The 24354-nt window shown below is 40.4% G+C and overlaps 1 protein-coding gene and 1 long non-coding RNA gene across 5 annotated transcripts in view; one reads left to right on the top strand and one right to left on the bottom strand.

Annotated features, from left to right (window-relative positions):
• CACNB4 (calcium voltage-gated channel auxiliary subunit beta 4) overlaps window positions 1-15446 on the top strand; it is an 81876-nt gene extending 66430 nt beyond the window's left edge. For 2 of the 4 annotated variants that reach the window (XM_067299441.1, XM_067299444.1), the window contains 3 exons: window positions 715-810; window positions 8418-8603; window positions 12581-15446. In XM_067299441.1, the coding sequence (XP_067155542.1) occupies window positions 715-810; window positions 8418-8603; window positions 12581-12841 (543 nt within the window). In that variant the 3' untranslated portion in view covers window positions 12842-15446. Of the gene's footprint in view, window positions 1-714; window positions 811-8417; window positions 8604-9209; window positions 9796-9934; window positions 9988-12580 lie in introns of those variants that run through there. The other 2 variants (XM_067299442.1, XM_067299443.1) reach the window with 2 other exon arrangements.
• A 2355-nt stretch (window positions 15447-17801) lies between these two features.
• On the bottom strand, window positions 17802-24183 carry LOC106482298 (uncharacterized). The gene is made up of 3 exons (XR_001292136.2): window positions 23803-24183; window positions 20932-21064; window positions 17802-18066 (listed from the first exon to the last, which is right to left on the bottom strand). It is a non-coding gene; the product is annotated as an uncharacterized lncRNA (long non-coding RNA).
• Between the last annotated feature and the right edge of the window lie 171 nt (window positions 24184-24354).

Genomic DNA, 24354 nt, shown 5'->3' with positions numbered 1-24354 from the left:
GAACAGGGGCCCAGCGAGGCTGTGGGATCTCCTTGACGATACTCAGAGCTCAACTGGACAAGACCTGAGCAATCCAATCCAGCTGGCCCTGCTGTGAGTGAGGGGTTGGCACAGAGACCTCTAGAGGTCCCTCCAACTTAAACATATTCTGTTTTTCTATGATGCTATAATTTTCTTAGCGAGTTTACAGAGAAATAATTCAGCATTCCTATTTTTTTCCCAACCCTTAATTTCTAGTAATGAACATAGTGGAAGAAAAAATAATGAGGTAATATGAACTGTGTGTGTTAAAATGATTTCTATACTCAATATCTACCTCCAAACAGATTGAGTCACTGCGTTATTGCTACACAACATAATATGCTGTTACTGTTGTGCTGCAGTCAATCCAGTGTAATTCTGTAATTTTCATGGTCCTCTAGAAGATTACATTTGTCAAAAATAACCTATGACTTCAAGTAAAATAAAGCAAAATCACCACTTGTATTGCATTTGAAATACTTGCAAGAGGTTGAATGTGATGCAGAGAGAAATGTGCACAGCTTTCAGGGAGGTTATCAGAAAGGTTTTTGCTTATATTCAAGGACAGTATTTTATCCATTTTATTAAACGTAATAGCTTCAAAGTTGGTAATCCTCCAGTGGCATGTCAGTCTCTGAACTTTCTGGAGATATGTGATCCTTAAACTCATATTTTCCTCTTTTCCTCTATCAGGTTTTGCAGCGACTGATTAAATCTAGAGGAAAGTCACAAAGTAAACACTTGAATGTTCAGTTGGTGGCAGCTGATAAACTTGCACAATGCCCACCAGTAAGTACAGAAGAAAGGCTAAAGAACTTGGGATACGTGGAGTTTTAAAGATACCTGCTGTGTTGGTCCTTGATTATAACTGAGTTCACGTGTTATCACTTCACTTTATGGTGATTCAGACAGCCATGCAATTGCAACCCTAGATCAGCTTTTATTGCTAAGAAAGAAAAAGAAGTTTGAAACCTTTATCCTAATTATCTACTAACTAAGCTGGATTAATTGGCAAGATGTCAGGTCCAATATGACTTGTATGGTAAAACTGATCTTTCTAGCACATGAGCAAAAATATTCCTATTTCATCATTTGTGGGAGCAGTGCTATGTTCAGGCAGGGTCCTGAAGGGTCAAAGCCTCAGACTCCCGGTTTGAGAGGAGGCTGCAGAGGCTTTTCTGTGAGCTGGACCCACTGCCAGCGCAGAATGAGTCACGGTTGGCTTCGCTCACGTGACCCCCGGAGTGTCCCAGGCTCCTGACACAGCAACACCTTTGAGCCGTTCCAGTTATCTCATTGGAGCTACTCACTTATCGCAGGCCGTTTTATCAAGGCTAGCGATTACTTGGTTTGAGTAGCATGCTTTTTAAGGAGCAGAGGTCCTGGATAGATGATTAAGCAGGCAGGTGCTGTGTGCTTAAACATACAGGTATTTGGAGAAGGCAGCTCAAATTTGTTTTTATTTTTGAAAACCAAGCACGGCTTTTGTGACAGAGCAAGCCACTCAGATGAACAAACTTGGATGAGGGCTTGCTTTTTACAACTTAACAGCTGTGCATGACAGTGATCTGGTGGTACAGAGCAGACTGCTGCTCATATCAGGGAAATTATCAGAAAGTCCAGCCTATGGCTTACCACATTGTCTGTCTTTGTCATCACAAAGAACTGCAAGGAGAAATCAGATTAGTTCACAGAATTTCAGAATAGGCACCTGGAAGGATTCCATGCTGATACTGTCGGATTTAAAACAGGCAAAGTGCTGTCAAAAGGAATGTCTTGGAATGATCTAGGAATAAGTTCCAGAGGTGAGATCAGCAGAACAGATGCCCGACCCTTAATAGTCAGGTAATGCTTCAAGAAGACTTGTTTTCAGTTATAAAGACTTTAAAGATAATGCTGATGTTTAAGGTGGCTTTTATGCTTGATTCAAATGAAAGTACTAAAGATCCTTTGTTCTGGAATAACTTTTGTTTTTAACAGCTGTTTTTAACAGCTTTTGTTCTGGAATAACTACCCACAAGGGTTTATTTCCAAGAAACTAACTTGTTATGCTTCTTAAGACACCAAACTGCACAGCCTCCTCCTCTCTTGCCCCCACTGGCCGTAGCAAGGTAATTCAGGTATTTCTGGGCACTCCCCCCATGTATAACAATAGACGTTCTTCCTTTCTACCTGCTCCGCCTGGTGGGAATTCAGGTGGATCCACATCTCTTGGAGGCCACAGTGCTCTGACGTCCCTCGGACATCCCAGAGCCGCCACTGGCGAAGAGCGGTGGTGCTCCATCCAACAGCCCTGTGGGAAATAGGGGAAGGGAGACCTGGAAAGAACTTGCTCTTTCTCTCGCCTTTCATTTAAATGGCCCTTGCCCACCGGTCAAGCTGGGTCAAGGTCAGCACCTTTTAGGTTGATTCCTGCCATCAGGTGGACCTCACCTGATCACTAGCTGGTGAGTGGAGACTGCTAGACTTGCTGCATCATAGGTGCCCACCCATCCTCAGCAGTGTTGCCTCCTGCCTGCCATGAACAGCTGGGCCTCCCTCTGTAGCCTTAATTCTGGGATTTAGCCCTAGAGTGGGGTAATTTCACGTGTATGGATTTATGGATTTGCTTTCTCTAAAATACTGTTTCAAGCTGACTGAAACTGCTAATGAATTCAGGTTATATTTGCTCAGTAGTTTCAGCCAAATACAAACTGAGGAATAATTAATGTAGATATGTAACTTAATTTCAGCAGTTTGTGCAGTATTTTTGTGTATGTTCAGGCTAGTTTCATACTGAAATGCTAGACAGCAGAGAAAAAAGATAATGGGCATGACTGAAATTTCTGTACTCCTTATCTAAAATCAGAATGGTTTTAAAAAAACTTGTCCAGAACGGTAGGGATTTGCTTCAGATTCCTTCTTTGCCTGATTCAGAGCAAGAATTTAAATCGCCTAGAAAAGTGCCTTAAATATCAAGTAGCAGGATCTCCCTTTCTCCAGCCCTTCGTGCTGGCTGCAGCATTCAGGATGCCCCAGGCAACTTCACCCTTCCCTGGCGGGTGGGGACTGAGCAGCCACCTCCAGAACTGGAGCCACCTCCCTTGCCTCAGCGCCCTGCGCGGGGGTCTAGCTGTCCAAAGTGATCGATGGCCACTATATATGTGTGTGTATGTGTGTGTGTATATATATATGTGTATGTATACATATACACAGCTGTTTGCATTGCGAAGCCAGCATGAGCATGACATGTGCGGTAGGTCTAGTGCAGCTCTGAGGCATCAGACTTCTTATGCGTGTCCCGTGTAGCACCCCCACCCCGTTTCTGCCCGGGTTTCCCACATGGGAGCTCACCCAGTCGATGGATGGATGCCGTGGCCTCGCGTTACCTGGCCGGGCTGTGGCTGCTGCGCAGCCTCAGGTTCCTTTGCTGCGTTTGCACTGCAGCCGTTTCTGCCCGCGGCCTGAAACGTTAGAAACAGCCATAACAGGGCAAGGCATCGCGTGTGAAAGTGGGAAGGAGACACCAGTCTTCCTGAACAGAGTTGTTCCTCCCCTGTCTTCTGAAGGCAGCATCTTTCTGTCAGCTTCTGGTTACAGTAACCGTAGAAGGCTTCGCTCGCTGTCATCCTTGTTTTTCACTTTGAGCAGCACTGAAAGGTTTTCAAGCCATCTCAAGTTCTTCTAGAGAAGTCAGCTATATTATGTTTCTTGCACGTAATTTTCCACTGAATTGTATCCCTTAAAGTGAAGGTGGAGAATTCCTGTGAGCCATTCAGATCCCATTAACTGAAACAATATTGAATGTTTCTCTAGTATAAAATAATTTCTGTAAAAGCATATACTTTTCGAACTTGTGATGGGCGTGAGCCAAGTTGAAAGGAATCGCATCCGCACCCCTTTGAATAGGGCTTGTGGTATTTACCCTGCGCACACGCAGAACACCCTGCCTCATATTCCTCGTGTTCTGAAAGGTGTATTTATTTTTTCACCTTCGTAGAGAAGACGGTGTATATTGCGCAGCCTTATTTGCTCTTATTCCAGTTAGGTTTGCTCACATCAGTTGAAATGAGGCCAGTGGCTGTGCTGATTGAGATAAGTAGTGTGCACCAGCAGGGCCCGTGTTGTTGCTTCTTGGTTGCCTCGCAGCGCTTGTGATGTCCATCCCAGGGTCTGGTAAACTCTGCTTTAGTACCAGATCCTGCTATTGCACTTCGTTGCCTAGAACAAAGTGAGACCCCACCTGGATAAGAAAAACATTTCCAAATTTCAGCGTGTCCAAATTTCAAGCATTTAACCGTACTCCATCAGAGGCCAGTTCCCACTCTCAGACTCGCACAACAGGTTTCTACAGAAATCAGGTGATCCAACTTCGTGCTGTTTGATTTCAAGAGGATCATTCCTGACTTACAGTGCTCCAGGGAGAGGATGGGCCGGCCACTGGCTCTGCTGGGGCATTCGGATTCGTTTGTGAGGGGAGAATCTAGTCTAAGTGAGTAAAAGAAAGGCTTATATTCTGTTTTCAAGGCAGAATACCGATGCAACACAGGCATACGCCCAGCTACTGCCCCCCAGTACCCAAAATAACTTTTTCAGAAGCAGAGCCACTCTCTGTGCCCGGCCAGTGCTTCACTGTGTAGTTTTCCGCATAGTCCTCGGTGGTATCGCCGGAGCTCGGCAGCTGTGAACAAGAAAACCGGCCTGAAATCTTTTGTCGTTCAGAACGTCCATTGTCCTTAACTAATCAGCAGCTTTTTCAACTCTGGTTCAAATGATCTAGGAGATCTAGGAAAGCCTTCCCGGCAAGCAAATTGCTATGAAATCAAAACTAAGGCTTGCATTATTTTATATTAAATCCTTAAAGGGCCTTACATGAGTAAGTGTTCACTGTTGGGGGTAAATGTGCATTTTTGCTCTTGATTGTTCAGGTTTGGTTAAGTTTAAATTAAAGGACCAAGTTAATCCATTATTTAATTAAGTAAAAGTATACTGTTAAGACCAAGGACAGTACTGTCTTCTGTACTGTGACCTGTTTCATCTGTTTTACATCTCAAATTCCTGCAAGGGGAGTATTTGTTTAAAGTGAAGATATGTGAAAGCTATAAAGAAAAAACACTTTTTTGAGTCAGTCTTAAGTAATCAGCGCTGTATTTCTAGATATTTTTAAAATAGCTGGTTTGTTTGGCATATTTAAGTTCAGGAACTGCTTTCTTTATGAATTCCTTGTTAATCTTTCACTGATGCTGCTCAAGCCAGCGCTAAGCCTGTCACTGCATGACTTCACTAAGCAGTAGCAACTATGGCTCAAAGAAACATGACCTGTCCAAATAATTTAGCTTTAAATATGCTGGTCATATACAGTTCGTTATGATTTTTTTAACTTTTGGATTCATGTCAATGCCAGGAGAGTGCATATCCCACTGGTCTACTTGACATAACTTAAAAGATACCCCAAATTATACCCCAGCTTAACTAAAATGCATTGGTATAATTAAAAATAGCCAGTAAACCAGACAGACGCCTCCTGCGTTGCTGGTACCCCCCATCCCTGCAGCTGTGTCTGCAGAGCCTTTTCCCAGGAGCCTCCCCTGACCTCGGGGCGCGAGCTGCGGTTTGGGTTGCCCTCCGCGGCGCCGGCGCCGGCCCCCCAGCCTGGCTGGGGCAGAGCAGGCACCTCCGCAGCCGTCACGGCAGTTCTGTGTCCCGCTCCTCGCGTGCGGTAACGCACCTGCAATTTTCTGCGGTGGCAATGTAGTAAACCAGAGGAAGTCGCAGAGGACAACGACTGCTAATTTTATCTTCCCTGAAGAGACAGGAAAGACCTCTGTATTGATGTACATCACTTAAGGATACTAGTAAATTGAATTGCTTATGTGATAAATATTCTACACATCTAGTAAAAATAGTGCAATGAAGTATAAAATACATTTCAAGGAGACCTGGGAAGAAATTGTTTCGTTCCATGATGCTTACAACCAAGGATTTTTTTAATGATTTTCTTTAACTCCCAAATACACAGAAGTATAACAAATGCAGTTTAGCTATGTGGAGAACTCTTTAATACAGGGAAAAAAATACATGGTTTCTCTATAATTCGTTTTTCTTGTAAAAACAACGACAAAAAAAAGTAGAGCCCTGGAATCAAAATCCTGTCAGTTTTGCAGCTTTTCCAGGTGACCTTCAAATGCCAGCCTGAGGAACTCACAGTTACTGTTCCTAGTATCTTTTTTATAATTAACTGTTAAAAAGGAGACAGTTCTACTGTAACTGTTAAAAGATCTTAATAATTTCAGTTTAATTGAGATCACTGTCAAAATATCACATGTACAAGTTGCATAGTGTCCCAGACAGCTGGAGTTCTTGCCCTCAGATCAGTGGGCACTTGTGCAAAGAACGAGAAGCACAGGAAAACTGCTTGCTCTTCCCAGATCAGAAAATCACAATATTGATTCCTCGTTATAAGAAAACAGTACATTCCAGATATAAAATACTATTTTCAGTATTCTCCAAAGCAAAGTATAGGTAATATACTTATATTTCAATTCACAATTCTAACATTTCTTAACTATCTTTGACTAATTTCTTTAACAAACGATGAAGTGTGTGATGCAGCTATATAACGGAATATGTAGTTTTACCAACATGAATTTAAATAGCAAAGCAATGTGTAAAGCGTATAGATAGATAGCAAGACAAGTAGCAATAAACATTGAATTCAACCAACATTACTCAGGTGAAGAAAACAGTTTTAGGAATGGCTTAGAAAATGTTACAGGCTTGTTCAATCCACTGATCCTTCATTACTGAGTGATTATTCAGTAATGTGACTCAGTTAAAAAAAAGAAAAAAAGTTGAGGGTTTTGAACATGAATATATCTTGATTTCCATTATTTTTGGGGTCCCTGATAACTAGAAGTAGAGGTGAGATGCTTTTTGAAACTGGAAAATTATTCTTCTTACTATAAAACAAAAAATCATTAAATGACCTTTTATGTAGAGAGAAGTTAGGACTTCCTCGGTATATGGTTCATCTTATTTTTCCAAAGGATGTAGTGTTAGGAGTATTCTTGTTAGTGCTGAAGGTGAAGGCAGGAAAATCTGAACATGTGGGCAGAGGAGACATTTCTCTACCATGCTGATGGGGGAAAACAAAAGGAAAATGGTGAACCAGACTTTTGTGCAGAAGGTAGATGCATGATCAAGGTTTATGATAAATTCATTGTGTGGTTTTGTATCTTATCCTATAGACATCTTATCCTGGAGACATCAGCTCTATGTATACTGAGTAGATCTATAAATATGCATGGGGGAAAACCAGTCTGTGGTTTGCATCAGTTACTCTTAGCACCTGCACCACCTGCACTTTTCATTTCCTGTGATATTTTCACAATAGATTTTTTTTCCACTAAGATGAGAGTTAAGATTCAAGACGATGTGCAAAATTTCACTGCTGAAAATATGTTTATATTTTTCTTGAGGGACTAAATTGGTGATGGTTCATTTAAAAGTAATTAATTTGGAAAAAGTGGGGGAACATTTTGTTTTAGTACGTATTTCTTACAATTTATTGAAGATGACACTATAGTGCAACACCAGACTACTTGTGTGCCGATAACCGAAAAGCACAGTCTGCAGCGCCCTTCTGACTTCGCGGTAGCACAGAAGCCACGTGTCTCCCAAGTGTTTCCGTGGTCCCTAGTGCATGGCCTCTCTGTGGATTTAATGGGGAACAGGTCTGAGGCACGGTGCCGGGGTCTGCACTGACGCTCAGGTACTGCCCCCAGTGCAGAGATTACCGGGGAAGAGATCATGCTTTCTGGATCCTGCGAATTTAACAGGCGTGAGACTATGCAGGTAGGCATAAATGAAGGTAGTTGCAAAAACTGTGCATGATCACAGTCTCTGGCGAATTCCCACCTGTAAACACCTCAACAGCTGTATGTCCTGCGGCAGTTTTGTCTGAGCAGAGCTGTGTATTACATTCACTAGCGTAGAAATGGTTTTTAGTGGCATGATTCAGTCCGGAACCGTATTCATAATCAGGATAAGAGAAATATGCACGAGTCTGCATCCAAAACCAAAGTAAAACATACCTGTGTTATTCTGACATCTAGCTTAACCTTGCATCTTCTATCACGGTTGGGTTTTAAGCAAAATAAATTAATTAATGGAGTCCTGCACCTTCGAGTGTGGCAGGCCTCCTGCAGTGTCTAGTGGATCCCGCTGAAAGGCTTCCGTGACTTCTGAGAGCTTTGGCTTCTGATCCCTTTTGAAACCCAGTAGTGGCATTTTCCTCTGTGGTCCTCATGCTCTAATTATTACTTACTTCATTTTAAAGGATTAGCGTGATGAGAATTGTTTAAGATTTCCCTCATCTGTAACATTGTAATGAACCAAAATTTTGTTGTTGTGATCAGGAAATGTTTGATGTAATTTTGGATGAAAATCAGCTTGAAGATGCTTGTGAACACTTGGCAGAGTATCTTGAGGCGTACTGGCGTGCTACTCACACCACCAGTAGCACACCTATGACTCCTCTTCTCGGGCGAAATTTAGGATCCACGGCACTTTCACCGTATCCCGCTGCAATCTCTGGATTACAGGTATGAAGATGCATTTTAGCCCCAAACACCAATGCAGATCAGATTTCTTGTGTATGGGAAAACAGTGTAATATGTTTCATACAGCGTATCCTGTATTTGCTTCACTGTTTGGCAACTGCCAGCAGTAAGAACGCAAGCTAGAGCCCCATAATCAATGCAGTCAGTTGAGTGGGTGCTCCAGCACTTTTGACTGCTTTTGCTTTAATGGGAAATAAAACGGCCATAAATTTTCTAGCAAGGAGTTAGTTTTTGAGAAGGAGAAAAATGACACTCTGTCAAATGGTATTACAACCATACTAGAAAATAGCATTTTTTTGAATCTGGAAAAAATGTCATTAGAAATGAAAGTCTTTCAGATTGAAAATAAGCGTGTACAATATGTCACAGCAGCTGAGCTAACAGTTACTATTAGTTAAGGATGCAGAACGGTTTCTATAATAATCCCATTTTTGCCCTCATAACTTCACAAAACATTCACTTTTGGGTGAAAACTTCTATGTTTGTCTTTTGTCTCAGCAAAATGCCTTCACCTTTTTCAGTTCTTTGAGTGTGAATAAAATACATTTTTTACCCATTGAAAAAAATTCTGACCATTTTTTTTCACAGGGATAGCTCAAAAACGGCTGAACTTTGAAACTTCAAACGTGGCATGTAAATAGCCCTTAATGAGAAGTACGTGCTTTACTAAGTTTGAAAACAGAAAATGTTTTTGAAGTTACAGTTATGAATGTTTGAAAAGCTCAGGATTGCAGTGAACTTTTACATTAAGTCTGAAAGCTTCAGAAGGAGTTCTGTATGTGTGTGTGACTCTTGAGGAGCGTGCACTTTCTGATGTATGTCAACAGTAGAGTTGAGCGAATTACATTTAATGAATAATTCACCTGATGAATTTAACCTCTGTTCTGCTTATAGAATATCTGGAAGCAGGTAATAATTTTGGAGGAAATGTTTCAGTGTTTTCAATTAATATAAAGCTATTTTTTTTGTGAGTCAATTGCACTTCACTGAAGGTGCATATTTGATATTCACGTTTCTAATGATGTGCTTGATTTTATTAGGATCAGTAAGTCACTGTTTCCTGACTGGCTGAATGCACAAGCACTGTTCTATTACTGATAACATGCACATGTAAAATGTTGTTTCCATTTTCACTTGCCTTTAAAATTTCAGTTTTCCATCCGTCATGACAATAAAATACCATCTGTAGACCTTTCACCTCTTCAGTTTCATTTTAAAAATTGGGTGTATCCACAGAATTTTTTTCAGGCATTTATTTATCTCTGATCAATGGACACCAGCAGTGACTGTGAAATGTTGCTCCATTTACTTAGGGAAAACTCACACTGAAGATGAAAATCACCCCTGTGCAGTGGGCTGGCTGAAGGTATGCATCACTTAATCCCCACTTCACCCGACTTGTGAAGACTTAGATGGGACTTGAATGGTGCTAGTTCTCTGCAGAGGGGTAAATTTCACCCTGAGTGAATGATGCCCAACTAAAGGCTGCAGGATTTGGCTCTCAGTGCCACTTAAGTGTTCGGGCCCATTTAAAGAGTTCCAGTGTTTTACATGGTTATCTCACATTTAAGACTTCCATCATCTGAAGTGCTTATCCACCTAAAGGATTTATGCTAATTCAAGCCTTTGGAAGGATTTGCGTCAGTTTTAAGTGTAATGATGTGATATGGTGATTAAAGCACTCGTGCAAATCCTAGGAATTAAATTAACTTAGGTGCTTATTATGCAGTAAGAACTTATGCTACTTATGACTCCTTCTTGCCTTTGGGGAAGAATTCAGTTCAGTCCTTGGGGAACTGAGTATCAAGAGCCTTGTAACACTGATATCTGAGAGTGGTACAGATTTGCTGGGACAGTCTGTTCGTGTGTGACCTGATCGGGACTTGGGAGTTTTGGGGGGTTTTTTTAATTGATTGTGGCTTGGAGTTTTGTTTACTGAGAATTGAAACATCTAGTTTAACTTAAATCTTTGGGCTTCATGAAGGTCATCAGGGTGAAGTTAAATGGCATAGATAAAGTCAGAGTGCTCACAACAGCATGCCCCAGCTGCGTCCCATGCCACAGCGTGTGGTGCACCTGCCAGAGCCAGCAGCCATCTGGTCCTTGCCACGACCTTGTCTGAAAGGACAAGGTGTCCACGTCCAGCTGCGTGTGTTTGCCGTCCTCAGTAGGAAGTATCAATTTTGTCATTGCTAACTCCTAGGCGCTAGTGGTTAGCCCTTGTGGCTAATACCTGGCTAGGTCTAAACCTACAAAGTTTAGTCTAATGCCAGCTAATAGACTTAAATTCTTTAGTTCAAGTGTTGGGATATGAGTTTCTTAGGCTCCAAAGGACTTTTTACTGAAGAAGGGGTAGTATCGTTTACCATGCAGATTGTGCTGAAAGATCAAAGGTTATTTTGTGCATAACACCACCATGAAACCGCACCAGTTTGGTTCCACACTTGCATGTTGCAGGAGGGGAAGAGTGAGATCAGACTGACTGCACATCAAGGCAGTGAAACAAAGGTTTCTAGAAAAGAGCGGGTTGCATTCTTTGAGGGAAATTACGGGGTAGATAGAGGGTGTGAGCATAGAAAGCTAAATGGGTTGCATATCGACTAAACTTGTATGACTAGATCAAATATTTGAGAAGTATAATCGTGAAGAAAATAGTGGACCTTTGCAATAGGAAGGAACATCAGAATATAATCAGTACTAAACCATGGTGCTCTAAGAAAAACTTAGGTGTAGTATGGTACAAGGTGCTCCGCAGTAACCTGGGGTGTGCATTTGCAGAACTGCACCTCTCCCGTACTAACGCTTTATGTGGAATCTCTTAGTGAGCAACCTTGGTAGCATCTATCTATATTAAGAGATGGGACATTGTATCTGCTACGCTGTAAATCTGTACCGTAACCAGCTACTTGCCCATGCAGACAAGCCTTTTGTTATAAATTATGCAGTTAAACAACTGGCATACAGAAGGGACGTAGCAGTATGGGGAAGGATCTATAGCATACAGAGCATCAGGAAAAACGTCCGAGCTGGGAGGACCAGATGACATTGTCCGTGTGGACACAAACCTGAGGCCACAAGCATGCACCCGCCTTAGTAGCATTCTGTTACCAATTACTGGATCAGAAGAACAACGCTGGGTGTAAATCTTGAGAAAGAGAAGAATTGTCCAAGTTTGTTCTGAGAATACGGATCTCTCTACCCTTGAGAGGTTTAATCTGTGGTAACAATAAACAGAACGTTGTTTTCCCTGCATAGGCTACTTCTTCATTGCACTAATTTACGGGCAAAAATAGGAGCTAATTTTGTGCATGTGACGAAAGTAACACATTATCATTATGGGAATGTGAGGATAGCAAAGGCTAAATCTTTTATTTAATAAATGAGCTTAGTAAAGATCAACTTATTTGGAATACTATGTTTTAGTTACAAGACTTTGTTAATATATAATAATTTTAACCATCCCTCGGTTGCATGGTTAGCTGTCCATAATCTCCTGGTCATGTAAAGGTTTTTAAATGGGCTCAGAGAGCTGCACCTTAAAAAAAAGAAAAAACAAAAAAAAAACAAAATCAAAAAACTCTTCAGATGTTTTCTAAACCCACATAAGTCAATGATCAAAATTTTCTAAGCAGAACAGAAGCATGAATGTTATGTTCATGATCAGAGAAGAGTGATAAATGCTGAATATATCAGCTCACTTTTCATGCAGAATGACCTGTAATATTCCACATGGCGAATGCCGTAAGATCTGCATTATAATACTGTGTTTGGTCTCCTTTCAGCTCTAGGAACCAGACTATTCTTGTAACCCATTCCCATAGCAAACAAATTTTAATATAAAGTGAATTACAGAAAAGTGGATGGATTCTGAAAGACCTCAGAATAAGTCTCAAAACTAGCTTAGAACACCTAGAATACTTTTTACCTGTATTAATCCTTGGATTCTTTAACACTCGTAGAGCCAGCGTATGAGACATAGCAACCATTCTGCAGAGAACTCTCCAATTGAACGACGAAGTCTAATGACCTCAGATGAAAATTATCACAATGAAAGGGCTCGGAAGAGCAGGAACCGCTTGTCTTCCAGTTCCCAACACAGCCGAGATCACTATCCTCTAGTGGAAGAAGAATACTCTGACTCATACCAGGACACTTACAAACCCCATAGGACCCGAGGATCCCCTGGAGGATATAGCCATGATTCACGACATAGGCTTTGAGTTAAGAACCTGGGGAAAAATAGTATTCATCAGTTGATAACTTGCCATAACGTAGCTAGGAAAAAGAAATCATCTTAATTTGGCAGATGTAACTTGGTTATACTGAAGTTACACTCTGCTGTCATTCGATGTTAAGTAGGGGGCAAAAAAAGTTACCATGCCCTTATGTTTATTCCCAACCATATAGGTTGTTTTTTGTTGTTTTTTGTTGTTTTTTTAGTACAACATTTGCATTTATAGCCATACCTTTTTCTCATCATTAGACATTAGACTCATCAGTTTGTAATTTAGGGTACTTATCAAGGCACTTATAAAATAATTTCCTGTGCTGGAAATTCCAAATGACCAGTTCCAGTTGGAACCAATTTATAAACCAATTCCTGTTGGAATTTGGGTGAATTGACTGGAAAGTCGACTTGAGCATGTTGCAATCAATTGAAAAAAATGCAAATGAAAAATCTGAAAATTACAGACCACTAGAAGCCAGAAAATCAGCTACAGTATTTGTTTGCTGGAAGCTAAATTTATACTTAAAGTTGGAGTACAAGCATTTTTTTCTAACCACATATTTCCAGAATGGCTTTTTCAGAGAAACCAAATGTAAACTGTCTGTAGTGCCAAATATCTCAAATTAATGCAGCGGTTACAAAATACGTTCCAGTTTGAAATTATTTTTAAATCTGGCATGAATGTTGCAGCAGAGTGATTTTTTTTAGTCTAGCCAGTACTGACATTTTTGTTGTGGTCAGCAATGATGAGCTATGACAGGATAAGGGGAAATAGAAGCAGGAAAATGAACAAACTCAAGAATAGTTTGTATGGTTAAAGTTGGAGAATAGTCATTTCTTTCTCTTGTTTACCAGAATACAGCTAGTAGTCCCAAAATAGAACATCAGTGTATAGATATGTAATATTTTTTCTCCCATTTTTAATATTCTGCCTTTTTAAATGGAAAACAATACACTCTCCTTACCTAGTGTATAGAGTACCTACATTCCAGTACATCTGAGTACCTATATGTTACATCTTTCAAAATCCATCTTTGAATGTCTGCAAATTCCAGCAGCGCACAAGAATTCTCCGGAAGAACATCAGTTTGAATTTTAGTGATGAAATCTAAGGGGGTGGGGGGTTAAACATTCAGAAATGATGAAAATTCAGAATAACATGTTGGTCAGAATTAGCTTGCAATAAAAATAAGAGTATCAAAAAATAACCCTGCTCACAGTAACGTTGTAGAGCTGACATTTTTAATTCAAATAACTATGATAACTCTTTGGAGATATTGCTGCCTTACTTCCTAACAAAAACTTCTTTTCACCTACTGAGTTTTCAGCTTTTTTTTAAATAGATAAATTTATGTAATTAGACCTTATGTCTTACATTATCAGTGAAGCCTTAGATCCAATATGACTGAAACAATTACCATAACTGACCATTTTATACAACCCACTGATGTATTTAAGCAGAGACTCCTGAAATTCCACTGCATGCATTTTCTAAAATTGACCGAACTATGCTGAACATGCATTTTTTATGCAGGTTCATGTCAAAGCTATTTTTTTGGAAATGAGGATTGTTAATTTTTATATTTGCTTATTTTCTTCCCATAGCCTGCTAAAGTAGGCTCTAGAAGCATGTAGCAGTAAATACATTTCCTGAGTATTATGAGGTCTTCTACTTTCTGGACCAGTTTGCAAAGATCACTGATATTTTCCACCACCATTGAGCCTGGTTATCTTCTTGATGTTAACAACTAGAAAAGTAATTCATCTCATATCTGGTGCAACCAAAAATAATGTACATCTCTAGCAGCATTAGAAGATAGTGGATGCACGATTAGTTTTTTGAACAACTTTACTGCCTAAAAGAAGGCCTTAAACATCACTAGATGATTCAAACGAGCCAGTTACCAGGATCAGAAATGTAACATATCTGCATCCATTGCAGTAAGAGAGTTAAGAACGGATATGAAAGACCTGATCCTGTTTGATTTTCTCAGGCTGAATTCTTGCTGATTCCAGCGAGCATTTGGTTTGAGAAGGCACTGCAAGATCTGGTCCGGGAATGGTAGCTTAAGCTGTCTTCTCTAATATTTTCTGCTATAGCACAGTGGAGCATTCTCCAGTAATTTTTACAAATATTTGTTACATGTACAGCACACATACCTGCATGAGAAAGAAGGCATTAGGCAAAACATTTTTTCTATAAGCTTTAATAAGTTTCTTGTTTGTGTGCATTAAAGTATTAATTGCAAAGGATGCACTGAGATGTATAAACCTAGATTAGACAGCTATTTATCTTTATTCTGTAGTAGCATTAGGGATCAGATCATTAACTGCTTGAAGATATTTGCATTTTAATGGCAGGTAGCTGCAAAGCACTTACATATATTTTCTAGTAAACAAGGTTACTGCTTTATCATTTCCTCGACAAAAATGTCATTTATTCCTAGAGCCTTTTGGAGCCTTGTTTTGAAGTCTTCCATGTCATGCTAGTAAAGGGAAAGATCTACACAACACATATGCACAAGTTCCATCAACAGCAGTGTCTGAAGTGCCAAAACTACTTTGTTCTTATAAAAACAAGCTTTTGAGGGAAGTCATGTATTGTCTTGAACAAACGTGTTGAGTTCCTTTATTGTGTGGGTTTAAGTTTACTTTACTATTGTATGTAATTAGTTTACTCTCTTCTCCCCCACACCCATTTCATTTTAATATAAGCAATCAGTTATAAAAGATCCAGCAGAACTTGCTTGGTGGTTTTTTTATTCTTTGAAGATAGTTATATCTTTAAGTACAAATATACCGAACGTGCTAATAGATTATTAATTTATTCTAGATACAAGCTATTGGAACTCTTTCATTTTAAAAATAAATTATTTTTAGGAAACACAGTAATCAGTAAAAGTTGCAATGTTGATCAAAACATGTAAACTCATAGTATTTGTATTAGAACTTCAGCAATGCTAGCCAGCTGTATTGTGATTTATTATGCGATGGCGCTATATAAAATTGTGAAGTTCATGTATTCCTGAATGAATACGAATAAGACTAATTTTCTATTCCTCATGCCATTTCTTCTTATTGTTATAATATTATAACAGCAAAGATCAGAGTTCTGTTCCTAAGCTCTGGCTTATACAGAGGATTTTAGAAACGTTTATAAAATGTTGATGAGTTTTTGTTATCTGAGTTTTTCATTAGGACACTTTGGGATTAATGCTAATTTAGTCAATAAAGGTGACATGACAATCTTAATATCTAAAGACAATATACTTCAGTGCATTCATATGTTTGTAAATGAATTAGCAACGTATTTTAAAAATCCTGAAGCCGCTTTAAAGACAATTCATTGTTAACCTTTCAATTTAAAATATTTTCTTTTTGGCAAGTTATATTTGACAGATATACAGGTTCTTTTAATAATTACATTTATCCCATGGGACATGCAACTCGAAAGTGATTCTGTTTTCTGCCTGAGTATATTAAGAAATTATTGCTTAAAGGAACGTAACTAAAGCTGTTTATTATCAAATTTTAGTTTATAAACAATGGGGCAAATTATATAACCATTTTCTAAGCAGGTCTGATTGATTGACAAAAATCAGTTCCTCTGCTTGAGAATTCATTGTAGAGTATTGATGAAGTGGTGCCCCAGATCTTGTGCTCCATAAGCAAGAGTAGTTTCTGATGGCGCCAGATACTTTGTGTGTACCTGGGATTGGAGATGGCTCTGTGCCTTCCGCAGACACCTTTCCAGCGATTGTACTCACAACGCTAGTTTTGGTTTTGCAGCAAATAGAAACCTATTTTAGTGTTTTTCCCCCCAGGTTTGAGAGCTCCTTCTGCAGATGATATCTGGGGGGTTCATCTTTATATGCTCCTTGCTTTTAAAATAATACTTGATGAGTACTTGGGAGAGTAGGCTACAAACAGGAGGAAGGGTAGTTGCAGGCTTCGGGCAGGTCTCTCCGGTGCCACCAGCTAGCCGCGGTGCTGCGAGTGCCGGGCGGTGGGAGCTGCTTAGGACGCGCACCGGCCCGGAGCCGTGGGGGCAGCCCGGCTCCGAGGCTCCTGAGTTCAATGCCGTCTCAATTCCATTGACTCCTCTGAACTTCCCAGAATCTCACCTCTTTACAGACATTGCCATACTCAAAATAATATTGCTAATACTATTATTTTATAGCGTACTGGTTTGAGTAAATTAGGGCTTTCATCAGTCCATTACTTTCTTTAAGAATACATTAAATGTGTCCTCTACTGCATTTTGTTTTCTGAATTCAGTGTTTATGAAACCTGTCCTTGATTCCATGGTCTTCATTTTTTTAAAGCAAAAATAGTCAGTGACCATTAATGAAACAATCAGATGCATATTGTGTAAAATACCCCTTACATAAATCTGTCTTCTCTTCTAAAAATCTTTATTTTAAAATTGGGTTATGTTGCTCCAATTGGTATTATTATAAGTTTGGATACATGGGGTTCTGCTGTAATGTCTTTTGTTGCAGCTACCTCTTACTCCTTCAAATAGTAGTTCTGCTAAGCGTATCTGGACTGGAAGATAATGTAACGTAGCCAACTCAAACTTTGGGGAAATTAAATTCCCACTATCTTTAAAATGATGCCAGAAGAGAGTATATTATTTTAAGAACAGTCATTTGAATAACCTTTATTATATTGTTATTCAAGTCCAATTTATTTTATACAGAAAAATAAAGGTATGTCTTTAAAAATAAAGGTACATTTTAATAATGTTGTAGAAAATACATATGTAAGGAATTGACTTGGATAAAGAGCTGTAAGTGCTACTTAGTATCAAATTTTTTGGGGGGTTGGAGAAAAAAATCTTTTTCCTGAGTTGTGGAATCCATTTAACAAGTCAGAGAAATACTCTGATTGAATCCATATAGAAGGTTTGGGAGAAGGTAGAAATGATTTTAAAACGTTAGTAGGACTGCGTCATTCCTCTTACGCTTCATAGTTACTTCCTCTGAAAGTGGTGAAGCTGGAAGTAACGTTGGCCTGGTCTCGGCGATGGCTGGTGGACTTGCCTTTTCCCTCCAGGGTTCGTAGCGATGAGCTACTGGATTCTCTCTAGAACTCGATCCCCCAAACGACTCCTCCTGGACACAGTGTTTATTACTGTCTTGTCTGGAAGCCAGTAGTTGCAAGGTCTGACCGTAAATGTCACACACCGCTGATCATATGCCTTACAAATATTTCCTGAAAAATTAAAAATGATTGCCACAGTCTCCTTTGATATTACTTCTACTCCATATAAGCAGTGGAGAATCAATATAGTAAGAAAATACATTGTACAGTACAAAATGATATATTTTGCCAATGACATGAAAACAAAGCAAGGAAAAAAGCACATTTATAATAGCACAAATTTACAAGAATTCCACTGTTACATTTGGCATTGTATTTTTGAAAAAATAGGTAGATTTTTTGATTCAGCAGCAATGAATTTATTGCATTTTTCATCAGTTTAAATTGCTGCCTGATATTTCCAACAGTTTATTTCTAAGCCTTGCATTTTGCATAGGTGACTTGATTTTTCAATAACTTGTATTCCTTCCATGTTAATTAATTTAAAAAAAAAATTTTTTTAATTAGTACCTGCATTCATTTGTTGAATTTTCCTCCTCAAAACTGAAATTACATGAATACAAACAAATTTCTAATTATGGCCAATGTACAGATTTTGGCATATGACTGATGAATATACCAGTAATGTTTGTAGCCTGAGGTCTGGAATGAAATACTCCCAATAAATAAGTTCTTGGGGCTGTAATGCTACTTGCTTTTGTGTATCAGGGGAGGGGAGGAGGGAAGACATTACCTTGTAGGAACTGTGAAAGAGCCCACCCAAAACTTCAATGACATTGCTGAAACCGTAAAACGAAAAGGAAAGCATGCGTACAGAATGCATGCTTACACCCAAAATGCGTTCACGTTTGAAACAGGCCTGATTCTCCTCTAATACATGCAAGATAAAGGCAGTGAATTGTGCAAGAGAAGCATAGGAAGAGAATCAAGCAAAATACAATTCTATGTATGCACAAGATGTAAAATGGTAAAGTAGTAAGATGAAAGCAGTCATTCAAAATCTGAACCATGGACCTTGGGCTTTTAGCTCCCAGAAAATCTGCTTCTCAGCCAAACTAGTTCTCAGTGATAGCTTCACTGCGTCATCACTTGGAGCCAGTTCAGACTCACTATGGTAAAGACGTTATTGCCTTTACTAAAAAAAAAAAAAAGTATGTTTTCTTCTTTGCCGATTTGCCCCTTTCTGTTCTTACTTCTATAGATACTGTATGTGTAGCATTCTACAAGGCATGCTGGGTAAACTATACTATGCAAATGTGTACAGTGGTGCATGCTTTGCTCTCCCTCTGCTTTCGTGGCTTTCAAAGAAAAAAAAGTGTTGTTATTTTTGTGAACAGAATCATTTAAAGAAGAAAATGCAGACTGCATGCTTGTAGTATCCTCATTTCTATGGCTTTGTTTTATGGAATTTAGATGTACAAAAATGAACTGCATTACAATAACTTTTCTACAATAAATCAGAAATGATACAAACAGCATTTAAAAGTCTTTTTTAAGTCTCTTTTTGTATTCTGCACTCAAAAGATTGGAAAAGTGCTCAGAAGAGTCAATTAAGAACAAAATGTTGCAGGGTTTTTTATTGTTTGGAGAGAGCTTTTGGCAGCAGCTTAATGTGTTAACATTTTTTAGTATAAATTAATGAGATTGTGAAGAAGGAGATGCATCTGGTCTGTGGAATGAACAACTTATTTTTAAAGCTATCTGCTCTAAATTGTTGCAACTCAGAAGTACAGAAATACATATTATAATTCACTATTCCATCAATAAGTAAAATACTTTCAGCCAACTGAAATCAATGGAAAGATTCTCATGAATGTTAATGGCTTTTGGATCTGATCCTCACTATGATCACTTATGAATTTAAAACCTGCTCCTAGACAGAAACAAGCATAAAAATAATATGAGGTATTAAGGAATGAAGGAACGGTTACACCAAATACTTTTTATAGTATCTTGAGAACAAGCAAGGGCTGAAAGGTACTACCTTGAGCGAAATCCAAAGAGCCACCTAGGGAGTGAAATTACAGGCCGAGTTCCCATGGGGAGTTTGCTCCGCAGTGATGCAAAGGGGCTTTTCTCCTCCAAGTGAACCCACAAGCTAACAAAAAGGCTGTGATCATCTAAAAAATGTGGAAGCACTGTGCTTTCAAAGGGGGTACAGCAGCCGGGGACCAGGCCGGTTTGCGTCGAGCACCCCCAGACCGGCACGGGAGTTTGGCCGTGGGGTCCCCCTTCTTCGCCCGCTTTTCCCTCCGGCAGCCCTTCTCCTTGGGCTCAGGTAAGCTGCATCTTCCGTATGAATTAACTTTCGCTGCACGTTTCTAAAGGACGTGCAGGGCTTTTTAAAATCCATTTAATTGAATTAGCTTGACTAAGTGTTCACAATGAGATATAAAGCCTGTGAGTTTTAATCTAAGCTGTTAATAAAGTTCTTAAGATCTTCCAAACAGAGAAAAAATACATTCTTTTGTGTGTTCTCATATGTTCCTACAAGTTAGAAGTTTATTAAGTCACCTTCCTTGTCCATCTTCTCTACATGTTTGGGTTTCTTCTATATATTTTCCCCTCCATTGGTGAAATCACACCAGCGGAGACTGCGCAGTGCTGCTGCCCAGGAACACCTAAAGCGACCCCCAGGCTGCTTCACGGGCGCTTGGAACAAGGCTGTCAGCACTTCCAGGAGGAAACTGTGTCGTTGTGTTTCCTATGAACTGCACTGGTCTGAGCATTTTCTTAGCATCCACCAGCAATGGCAAGTCTGACATTAATGTTACCAGGTAAAAAAAGGCCCAGTAAATGTTAAATCAGGCCGTAGTACAAATGCCTTCAAACCATGATTTAACTACCAGTAGGAAGCCATAGATGAAAACTTAACAATAGCCTCCTAGTCCTAAAATACACCATATATTCATCTTGTAAAAATTAATTTTATTAATTTTATTAATTAAAAATTGCATTTTTGCAACTGTTGTGTACCTGCAAGCCTTTGATAGTACACGGCAGAATGGAGGTGCACTGGCAGCAGTGAATATACAGTCTTGCGCAGTCTGAGTTGGCTCCAACAAGTGCTGGCTGCAGCTCTTTAAGTTGCTTCAGAACGTCACAGGGTCTAAGAGGAAAAGTACATGGGAAAAAAATCAATGCTCTTCTATTTAAAGATCTGGAATAAATGGCTTAACTGAATTTTGCTGCCCTCTTCTTAGTTGGGCAAGTTCTGACACACCTACGTAAATCTGGAATGAGCCCACAGACTTCAGCAGAATTACTCCCTGTTTACACTAGGGGCATGGAGAATAGAAATTTATCGTAAGCATCTGAAATTTCCAGCAGAAGCACAGCAGAAAGAGAGATAATTGTAGGCTAATGAGCAATTCCATTTCAGGCTGAATGCCGAACTTGTGGAAAGTGTATCATATTGGAGGGTTTATTTCATCTGCCTCCCATTACACATCCCATCCTAGCGAGCTCTGACATGAGGAACGCTGAATTCTTGCTGAATACCTCAGTTTCCCTTTTGCATTTCCTGATGGACTCCTATGAAGCCATTGCACTCAGCTATTAGACTTCCTTGCTTGTCGTAAGAGGATAAATGAATTTTGGTAATATAAGCAACAGAACACTATGAAAGTATATTTCTGTATTGCATTTACATATGTGAAAGCATTTCTGTTTTTCCAAAGACATGCTGTTTTTCATGTTTGGGGATAAAAATTGACAAAAAACATCGAGTTGGTTTTGGCCTGAATGACTACAGATATGTTACTAGAGGGGTGCATGATTTATTTTTATCCTATCAGAGCATACTAGTAACATGCCAGTTTATTATCAGGCTGTTTATTTTCTTCAACTATTAAGAACCATAAATTCCCCTTCACTGCAACAAGAAGCGTGGAAGCTTGCACAAGCAGACAGGAATTCAGAGATTACTACTGGCCTTGCTGCTTCACTATGGGCCAGCATTGCACAAGGGAAAAATATAACATAAAAAGCAAGAAGCCACAGTCGGAATAAGAGCTTGTAGAAGGAAAGGGTCTAGAAGCAGAAACTTCTCTTTGATCCAAAATGGGAAAGGAATATATTATATGGGAAGGGGACTAGGCACCGCATGGGAAGATGAAAGAATTCCAGACAGCAAGCAAACAAGCTAGAACTGCAGCTCAGCAAGGAGGCGTACCAGACCGCAAAGGAATAGGTGAAAAACAGAGCGAGAGACAAGCATATATGTATACAGGAAAAAGAGAGGCCATGATGCAGGTGAGAGGACAATATGGAATGAGGCACGAAGGCCAATAACATGTATTTTAAGTGACAAAAATAGTTTTTTATATATATACTGCACAATACTGTAAATTAAGAAGGGAAGCATATCCAGAGTACTCTATCCCAAATAAACAGGGATAAAGTACATCTCCACGGCTGGTTGAACTGGCGTCTGACCAAAATTTCAAAATTAAAAGAACACAGTCTGAATACCATGGCGATAAATAAAGCCTTAATATTTTGAAGTTCAGAGAAAGACTGGGAGGATGTGTACACAGCTTGAAAAACAAACTTTCCACCAGTTTCACTTCTTCATGCCCTCTGTGCCATTTCTGCCAGGAAGCCAGTGAGTTCAGCTTACTTTTTCAGAGACCCGCAGGTGTGTTCTTTCTTTACCCTGCCTACTAGCATTGTCTAAACAAAGATGCTTGCATCTAAAAGCTGTGGAATCTGTCTGAAGCTCAGTAAAAAATATTTTAAGAAGTATGAATCCTAATGCTGAAAATGCCCATGTGCTTAAATTTACATCTGTCATTAGTCTATCTGAAAGAAAAAACATGGCTGACCTATGTAAAATTAAGCATTTGCACAACGGTTTACAAGTGCAAAGGCCTTGAGGCTAAAATCTGAAGGTGCTAGGCATTAGAGGTACTAGACAATTCAGAGAATACAAAATTCGTCTGTTTGTGCTTTTTAAAATGAGCAATTTCTTGGACATGGACAAGGGAGATAAGGGTGTAAATCCTGCTTGTCTTGTCACTAGCCTATTATAAAAAGACATGAATAGCCTATTTATTGGTTGTTCCTGAAAAGAAAGTCGCTTGTGCTACTGCTGTAGGTTGCATGGACCCCAGGGTCATAGATGTTCTCTGAAAACGCTTCTGGTTTGAATTTCTCTGAAGAGGCAGGCAGAAGAGTTCATAGTTTGTGAATCCTACCTCTGGCAACATTAGCTTAGCTCTCTTGAGACCGTCATGTTTGTACAAACAGCGTAATTTATCTTTAGACAATCCGGGTACTTTAAAAGAAAATGAGGCTATAGAGTTTTCAGTCACCTACACCACCAACCAACAGCTCAGCCGTGACTTTCAGAAATGCAGTCTTGGATGGAAGGACCTAAATTCCAGCTCAGTCTCAGTTAAGTAGCCGAGGTCCGTTTTTGGGGCCTGACCCGAGTGCCATCTGCCTTCCGCAACAGGAGCTGCGGAAAGGCAATCCAAGTCGCAGCTCAGGGCCGTACGGCTTGCTCGCACGTCTGCACCCTTGCATTCCGTCACGGACATTACGCACACCCACAGCAACAGCGAGCTCCGCTCGCGGTGGCAGGAGAAGCAATCGGCGTGCAAGTGCTTCCCTTCCTGCTGGTAACAAAACTTGCATTTTTGAGCGTTAAGTTTCAGTTGATCCCTGTTCTTTAGAGCGAGAAACATACTCTGGAGAGATCAATTAGAATCGTTAGCTGGGTCCCTAGAAATCACCAATTGTTTTAAAAAATGGTATTTTAAAACAATACATGGAACTTTTTGCCTCCTGATGTTGATCCTTTTAGCGTTTATGACTGAAAACTCTCCCCACTGTGGTAATTACGAAATGTGTTGACTCAAAACGGAGATTCCCACGTAATCTCTTGCTTCCTGAAGGTGGGGCTCGCAGAATACCACCACTCCGGATGAAACCCAGGTGCACTGGCACCCCGGGAAGGAGGACAGCGACGGAGCCTTGTCCACATCGAAAATAACCACCGTTTTCCCGGCGCGCTTCACTTCGCTCGCCGCGACACCGCATGCGCTGCCGCACCTCGGTGTCGCCCCAGACCGTAACCCCGCCCAGGGAGCGCTCCGCTACGGCTCCGGCTGGAAGCCCTGGGGGACACGGGCTCCGGCAGGCCCGGGCCGGGAGCGCCGGGCTTGTCTGGGCCCGGCCGGCGCCGCGCAGGGCAGGGCAAAGCCGGGCGGGCGCCGCCGTCGCCGAGCTCCCCTCACGGCGGGGGGCGGGGCGCGCGCTAACGGCCGTCCCTAACGGCCGCCCAGGGGGAGCCCCGCCCCCTCCGCCCCTCCACGGCTGCGGAGCCCCGCCCCCCTCCGCGTCACAGGGACACGTCTGGCGGCGGGGCGGGGCCGGCTGCGCACCCGCTCCCTC

The sequence above is a fragment of the Apteryx mantelli genome, chromosome 6 (assembly GCF_036417845.1).
Source record: "Apteryx mantelli isolate bAptMan1 chromosome 6, bAptMan1.hap1, whole genome shotgun sequence".
In the NCBI taxonomy this organism is placed as follows: Eukaryota; Metazoa; Chordata; class Aves; order Apterygiformes; family Apterygidae; genus Apteryx; species Apteryx mantelli.
This window is presented reverse-complemented; position numbering and strand designations above follow the sequence as displayed.